The 8,295-nt window shown below is 40.5% G+C and overlaps 1 protein-coding gene across 1 annotated transcript; it reads left to right on the top strand.

The window, feature by feature from the left end:
• LOC8084609 (serine/threonine protein phosphatase 2A 57 kDa regulatory subunit B' theta isoform) lies at positions 2,533-7,935 on the top strand. The gene is made up of 5 exons (XM_002459650.2): positions 2,533-2,830; positions 2,984-3,073; positions 3,348-4,743; positions 7,146-7,525; positions 7,621-7,935. Exons 3-4 carry the CDS (start codon positions 3,589-3,591, stop codon positions 7,503-7,505), a joined length of 1,515 nt encoding a protein of 504 aa, XP_002459695.1. The 5' UTR covers positions 2,533-2,830; positions 2,984-3,073; positions 3,348-3,588; the 3' UTR covers positions 7,506-7,525; positions 7,621-7,935.

Below are 8,295 nucleotides of genomic sequence, written 5' to 3' on the forward strand. Positions count from 1 at the left end.
GTCATAAATGTTCATGGGAACAAGGGAGGAGCATAGAGTTCTGTCGTAGAAGAGGTGCAATTTACATTTCTTGAAGAGGAATAATAAGTTGATGCTTTGATACTTGTCTCTATGCTATATTATATCTAGTACAAATAGAGCTATTTCATTCTCACTTGTCTTGTATTTTTTGCTAACTCTGTTTAGTGCATTTATTTGCATGTATTTAGGATTATTTGCATAGTTCTTTTTGTCTTGAGTAATATATAGCATGGGTCTCTTTTTATCTTTATCTGTTTAAAAGTATATATATGCATGAAAAGTTAAGAATTGGGATATAGTATGTATTAACTTGCAGTAAATTCTTTCATAACTTTTTAATATGAATTCTAATACAAATCCTAAGATATGTAGCAGTTGTTACACTACTTAAATGCACGTTGCATGTATTTATTCGTATAATTGTTATTAAATATTAACTACTCTGCCTCTTCTCCATGATTCTTATTTGTGATTTGATACTACCTCACTCATAATTTATGTCTTTAACTATTGATATCTAGCAATTCTCCATAATTTTATCTTAGATTTGGATAATATATATCCCTCCCATGCATTCTCGCACATATTTAATTCTATGGCTATTGAATACTCTAGAAATCTCCACAATCCTATCTTAAATCTAGGTAACATCCCTCCCATGAATTCTATAGCTAGAAGTTATTCCACTCAATTAATGTTCTATATTTTTAATATTTATTTATACTCAAACATCAGTGCTCTAGATCTATTCTCCTTTTTCTACACTCCTTATTTTGTTTTTTTGTAACTATAAACCAGAGGTGAAGTTTGATTTTGTGGTTAGGTCTACAAAGATATAGAATTGTCATAAGGCTAGTCTCGATGGAGTTTTATTAGAGTTTTATGAATATTAAATATGCTGATGTGGCACTATATTAAAGAAGAGAGTGACGATAAGAGTTTTATGGTAGTAGAGAGAGTTTCATGGGGATGAAACTCTTCTACATTGTTTCTAAAAAATATTGGTGTGTTGAAAACTGAGTCATGAAACTCCCACGAAGGATGGCCTAATGAGACACGGAATGGCATGAAGTGACAACATATGGTGTGTAGAGATAGAGATAGATAGATGGATATATATGTAGATAGATAGATAGACAGATAGTAGATAGATAGATAGAGCTTAGAGAGTTGTGTGATGCATTGGCAATGATTGCTAAAGAAGTAAGTTTACTTATGACACATCGTCACACATTGGCAATAATTGCTAAAGAAGTAAGTTCACATATGACACATTGATGACACTGTACTCCCAAAGGACAACTAGAGGGGGTCCTGCCATGGTGGAGCATGGTATGACCACGAGATGGAGGGGGTGTGTAGTAGATCATTATAGGTTGCGTGGTAAAACACTTGGTATATATGACATGTTTGACGTGAAAGATAACATGCGATCGCTGTGCATAGAAGACGATGTTGGTAGATCAAATGCTTAGAAACCGCATGATATGGAAAATCTAGATGACGAATAGAATCTTTGTTAGTTGCCATAAATGATCAATGTACACATTCAAAAGTAATTAAAATTACGACATCCAACGTAAAGTGAACCCAGAAACCAACACAGAGGGGGCGGGTGGGGCAAAGGCCCCCCTAGTAGCTTCCAAGTCGAGTGGTGGTACAAAAATATGTGACACGATGTACATATAGTGATCTTGATTGCGCAATGTTAGCCAATCGCCCACAATGAAAATTCTTGGTCATCGGTCAACAACAAACAGTTTGACCGCGAGGCCGAGCGGGCGCGAGTGAAGAATGCCTTCATGAACCCTTTGTTCATGAGGTGAGTTTTGAGTGTGCCTGCCGTGCCACATCACCCACAACCCTATGTGTGATGTGTGATAAGTAGGGATGAAAACGGTACGGATATTTTCCGACCGTATTCGGGACCGAATTCGTTTAGAGAGGTTCAGATCTGTCTGTATCCGAGTCCGAATGTTTAACATCCGATACCGTATCCGTATCCGAATACTTAAATCGTATATTTATGATGTCGACATCGAATCATATCTTATCCGATATGATTGACATTATCCGTATTCGAATCCGAATTCGACCAGAAATATAAAAACAAATATGATATCGGTGATATACGTCTGTATCCGATCCGTTTTCATTCCTAGCATCGTCCGGTGCGGTGACGACGGGTGAGTGAGTCATGAGGCGTCCAAAGCAAAGGTGAAACAGAAACACAGAAACGCCCTTCCTTAGTCCGCGCTTTGGGCTTACGCCTTCGCCTTGCCAGCAAACACGCCTGCCTCAACAAACACCAAGCCGTGTCTCCCAAGAGAGAGAGAAGAAAAAAAAAAGAAAAGAAAGACGAAACAAACACCGTGGAAAGGGCGGAAAAGGACACGCTGGGCTGGCTTCCGTCCGGCCAAAACTGCTCTGCTCTGCTCTGCTACGCCCCCCGTCTTCGGAGGTTGATGAGAGAAAAGCAGCGCGGGGGCAGCAACGGAAACAAATAAACAAAGGGAAGAAAAAAAAAAACTAAAAAAAATCGTACTGTAGAAGCCTCGAGCCCAGGAGATCCAACAAGGGAAGAAGAGAAACTCCCCCTCCCTCCCTTCCTCCTCGTGTTCTTCCTTCAGTTCTCCCTTCCTGCCGCCCCGCTCCACCTCCACCTCCACCCGCGGCTCCCGGCCCGTCGCCACCTCCCGCCCGCAGCGCTCGGGCCGCGCTCCTCGAGGCTACGCTACCTACCTCGACGGGCCCCGCCCGCCACCTATCGCTGTCGCAGCAGGACGAGCTCGCCGCCGCCGTGGACTAGGTACGTGCGCCTCCTCCTCATCCGAGTCCTGTTCTAGCGGTTCTCGCGGCGGAGAGGGAGGAGGGGCGGGGTTCCTCTCCTCTCCTGCGCCGCCGTTTACTCCCGCAGTCCGTGTTGACCGTTGCGTTGCGTTGCTCTGCCTTTTGTTTTCAGAAGGAGAAGAAGGAGAGGTCGCTGTCGGTCGCCGCCCGCCCGCCCGCACCATCCTGATTCCTGGACCTGCGCCGCGTGGTTTCGCCTCAGGTAGGCTTCCTCTCTTCGCCCCGCGCGTCAATTCCACCTAGGCTACGGCGGGTTTAGAGGAGCTGCGGGGGGGGGGGGGGGGGCCCTCCCACTCCAAACAATTCCTGAAATTCTTTTGGGGGGGTGTACGGTACAGGGGTAATAAACCTATAAACGTTCTAGGTTGCCCCCCCCTGCAAAATGCCTTGGTACTAATATAATTCCTGCTTAGTGTTTGGCCTGCCTGAAAATTGTTCATCCTGTTTGCTGACCCCCTATTTCCCCGCTGTTGCAGGTTGTTGGAGTGGCTCGATTTGTCAGGACAACTTGCATAATTGAAGCTTTCCTTTGTATGATGATGATGGGGGCATGCCGTGGACCACAAGTGAGGGGGTTAGGGTTTGGTATGCGGTAGTAGCTCCTGCTTGAGCAAAAGAAGCAAGTATCGCTTAGCTTCTTTTGTCGCTTGTTACACGGAGGATCTGAATCCTGTCGGGTTGGTTTGGGTGGCGTCAGCTGTTCCGGGTGGGGGTAGTATGATGAAACAGATATTTGGGCGGCGCAAGTCCAAAACCGCAGACAAGGAATTCACTGGCGGGAGGACGTTCAACCAGCTGTCGGGGTCTGGAGCTGCTAACCTGAGTGGCCAGCCGCCGTTTCTGTCGGGTACTGGGAACACCTATGGGAGTGGAAACCGTACTGGGTTCCAAGACTCCAGGATAAATGATACTAACTTCCGACCGTTGCCGAGCTTTAAGGATGTGCCCAATGCAGAGAAACAGAACCTGCTCATCAAAAAGCTGAACATGTGCTGCACTCTGTTTGACTTTATGGATGCCGCAAAGAACATAAAGGAGAAGGAAATCAAGACGCTAATGTTGTTGGAGATAGATGAGTATGTCAGGACTGCTACCGTGAAGTTCCCTGAGATTGTTGTGGAGGCAATCACAAAAATGATCTCAGTGAACTTGTTCAGGACACTAATTTCCCCACCCAGGGAGAAGAAGGTGCTTCGAGCTTTTGATCTAGAAGAGGATGAACCATTGATGGACCCTGCATGGCCACACTTGTACCATGTGTATGAGTTGCTCTTGACATTTGTTCAGTCTCCAGAAAATGATGCTAAACTGGCTAAGAGATATATTGACAATTCCTTTATTCTAAGGCTGCTTGAGCTCTTTGACTCCGAGGATGCTAGGGAGAGGGATCGCCTCAAGACTGTACTTCACCGTATCTATGGGAAGTTCATGGTGTATCGGCCATTTATCCGGAAAGCTATCAATAACATATTCTACCAGTTCATATATGAAACAGAAAAACACAATGGAATTGCAGAGCTCTTGGAGATTTTTGGAAGTATCATCAACGGGTTTGCTTTGCCACTCAAGGAAGAGCACAAACTGTTCCTTGTAAGGACCTTAATCCCACTTCACAAGCCAAGGTGCACTACAGTGTACCATCGACAGTTGTCTTACTGCATTACACAGTTTGTTGAGAAAGATTGCAAGCTTGCGGATACTGTTATTAGGGGCCTCATAAAATATTGGCCAATCACCAACAGCACAAAGGAGGTACTGTTCTTGGGTGAGTTGGAAGAGATACTAGATGCAACACAGCCTGCTGAATTTCAAAAATGTATGGTTCCTCTTTCTCACCAAATTGCTCGCTGCTTGAACAGCTCTCACTTCCAGGTAACAATTGTTCCCTCTAAGCAACTTTATTTGTTGTCTGTTTCTCTTTTTCTTGAGTTGTTGACTTGTTGGCCTACTCTTCCGTTGTCAACATTGGATTAGTTGTGCCTGTGAGATAATTATCATATTTTGCTTGGCCAAATGTTATTCTATGCTGGTTGATTGTTCTGTTGATTTCCAGTTTACTTTGTCAGAAGTCTTTGCCAAATGTGTTTGCTTGAATGTGTGTATTATCAATTTAATCTCCCTCTTTGTTTAATTTCTATAGCCTTAATTGCAGTAGTTGAACGTAAGAAACATAGTTTCTGTTTCCTAATTTGTATTTGATTTACTGTCATTGTCATCTTGAATTGCTGATGATAGAAAAAGCAGGCCTCATTTAGCTTCTACCATCACTATTTCATGGTTTCTTTTCTGTGCAACCTAGTTCACCATAACTATTTTAGTACTTAATAAAATAGCATATACTCATGCTATTAAATGTATTCTTTCTGTGAACTCAAACTAATTTGTGAAGTGCGAAAATTTTATTATCAGCTATTATCTTATCTGTTCATTATCAGTTAAATGTGAAAACAACACAACTGAGTACTTGATTTTTTTTTGATTTTAACAGTTATTTAACTTTGCGAAAATTTGGGCTTCAGTTATAGTTGGTTGCTAATAGCTCATTGTGTGCACATATTTCCATTCTGTCTAGTCTATAGAGATTTGCTCTTTGAATGGCCTTTTACTTTGATAGTGCAAAATCAAACCATCGATGAAATGAATTAAGGAAGAGCTACAGTGCTTTCAACAGCTAGAGGTTTCTTCTGAAACATTTGTACCCACATTGGAGTTAATACTGTAAGCAGAAAAAAAGTTGATAGGTTCCCGTATTTTTTCAACTAGTTGATCTCCATGTAGTTAGGACTCAGGATTCCTAAACGTTTCATTTGTAAAAAGATATGCTCCTGATGGTGTTACATAGATTGTTTTGCGTTAGGTTAAGGCCCTGTTTGGATGCAAAGTATTTTTGGAGTTTTAGATAAATATCATGGTTTTATGAAATACTTTGGTTCTAGATTGACATGAAGTATTTGGATGCAACAAACTTTATGGTTTTGAATACCATGGTATTGCTAAAACTGTAGTCCTTCTGGAGTTTTAAAAACTCCACTCTATACTTCTTTTTTCTAAACCATGGTTTTGCACATCAATGGGTTCTAAAACTGTAGTTTCTTAATACTACAACACCCAAACAAGGCCTAAAGGGTAGTATATGAGCTATGAAGATGAGAATTGTAGCGATGCTTTCCAAAAACAAAAAATAAAAACTAAAACGTTTTGGTTTCCCCTCATTTTTGTAGATTGGCTTTGAGTTGTGTTGACAGCAAGCGGAAACATGTTGCCAACCATGGGCATGCACCATCAAGCATGTAGTATCCATGTAAAGAATTGTTTTGGAACTCAGGAATAAATTACTGCAAGTGCTGAGATTAAACACTACCTGCATATTAGCCCATAAATGTTTTTCATTTCCTTGGTGTTAACTACATGCTGTATATGAAAACCTTCAATGCTCTGCATGATCATGGTAAAATAGGCATTTGACCAAATGAAAGAGTACAAACAAAATTCCATAGGTGACAACTAGTCCTATATACGTGTGGTACCTCTATCTGGATTTTCTAGATTTGTTTGTCAAGCTGATTAGTGCACCGTATTGCCCTTACTAATAAAAATCATAACTCATTTCTAGTTACCTATCTTTTTTACTACTTCCTCTGATCTGAAGTATGTAAGTCCATTTAGTTTGTTCTAATTTTTTTTTTAGCTTTGACCATAAATGATCAAAAGTTATATAGATTGATAACATGAGGTTGTGCTACTATATTCATCATGGAACATACTGTAATTTGGTAATATATAACTCTTTCTAATTAAATCAATATTCTTATAAATATTATTAGTTAAAGTATAGTATTGGAGATGTTGGAGACAACGTCGATGTCCTAATGGACTTATATTTGGCATGGAGGGAGTAAAAATAATTACTGCCTTGCTAAGCATTCTGGGATCTTTTCCTTGAACTTATATTTGACTCTACAATGGCATGCTTCAGAAAACATACTTGATTTTTTTTATATCACAATTGTGAAATTTCTGAGGCAATGCTTGATATTTGAAATTTTATCTATGAGATGGGAGAACTACAATGGATGGAAATACTTTTTAGAAAACCATGTATAACCACATTTGAATGGCTGCTGTTAACTGAACTGTGTACTTGTATATGGATTGGTCCCTCCAGTTTTGGTAATATATATTCATTTGGACTTTGGAGACTGGATTTACCATTGTATTTTTGTTCTGTTCTGGTAATTGCTTGTGTATTAATCTATGATAATGTGCTTATTTAGGTTGCTGAGAGAGTATTGTTTTTCTGGAACAATTCTCACTTTGAGAATTTCGTTAAGCAAAACAGTAAGGTGATCCTGCCTATCATCTTCCCTGCATTGGAGAAAAATATAAATGGGCACTGGAATCAAGTCGTGCAAAGTCTCAGTCTGAATGTCCGAAAGATATTCTCCGATCGCGACCCTCAATTGTTTACTGAATGCTTGAGGAAATATGAGGAGGACAAAGACAGAGAGAAGGAATTCAAACTGAAGCAAGAGTTGGCATGGAAACGTCTAGATGAGATTGCATCAGCAAAAATCACAAGTGGTGAGGCTGTCCTCGTGTCTCCAACCTTGCCTCGTCAACCTTCAGTCTTGTAGGAACCTGCACTACATGAGTGGTACGCAAGTTTATTGTCTTTTGTTCGATTGATTGATTCAGTTATTTGTTGATCTCCTGCAGTTTTGGTAATACTTGGGTTATTGGTATTTCCAGGTCCTTGCAGAGTCGTTAGACATTGTACAGGATTGGGTTGTAGATAAAAAGGGGGTATATGAAGCCACCAAGGCTGGTGTGCGAAACTGAGGAAAGAGATATGAGAGGCCAATTGTGCATCATTTCTGTAAATCCCATGCCATGGCTTCTTTTGGCATCCTGGTGGTTCACTTTGCTGCTGTAGTCCGTTGTTTGGGAGATTGGATGTTTTTTTTTCTTCTTATAATAGAAAATGTCGAGATGGCGTGCAGTCAGCTTAAATGATAAAAGTTATAAGTTTTTCCTTTCGTATATAGTTTTGATTCAAATTTGTCATGATTGTGAATGCAAGCGAATCATGTCGAATCTCTGAGAATGCTGTACCCGTAACCTCGGAGGAAGCAGTGCACTTCATCCTGTGTGACTCCTCTCCGCACGGACGCATTTGTGGGGAATTTATTTTATTTTATTTTATTTATCCACAGGAAAAAATATTTTAATTCTTTTCATCACACTAGAGCCATGACGCGGCAATTTTTTTTAGGATTATGGCCTTGTTTAATTTCCACCAAAATCTAAAAAGTTTTCAAGCCGCGTCATGACGATATCTATTTTGCTTGATCTGGTGGTACTATAGATTATATATTTTTAAAAGAAAATTCTTTTATTGTTTTAAAATTCTTCTTTGTAAAGTGC

The sequence above is a fragment of the Sorghum bicolor genome, chromosome 2 (assembly GCF_000003195.3).
Source record: "Sorghum bicolor cultivar BTx623 chromosome 2, Sorghum_bicolor_NCBIv3, whole genome shotgun sequence".
Lineage (NCBI taxonomy): Eukaryota > Viridiplantae > Streptophyta > Magnoliopsida > Poales > Poaceae > Sorghum > Sorghum bicolor.

What these genes read in the sequence shown, in the direction of transcription:
- LOC8084609 (XM_002459650.2), top strand. Translation starts at nt 3,589, where the DNA reads ATGATGAAACAGATATTTGGGCGGCGCAAGTCCAAAACCGCAGACAAG. An exon ending in TGAACAGCTCTCACTTCCAG is followed by an intron (nt 4,744 to 7,145) that starts GTAACAATTGTT and finishes GTGCTTATTTAG; the next exon opens with GTTGCTGAGAGAGTATTGTT.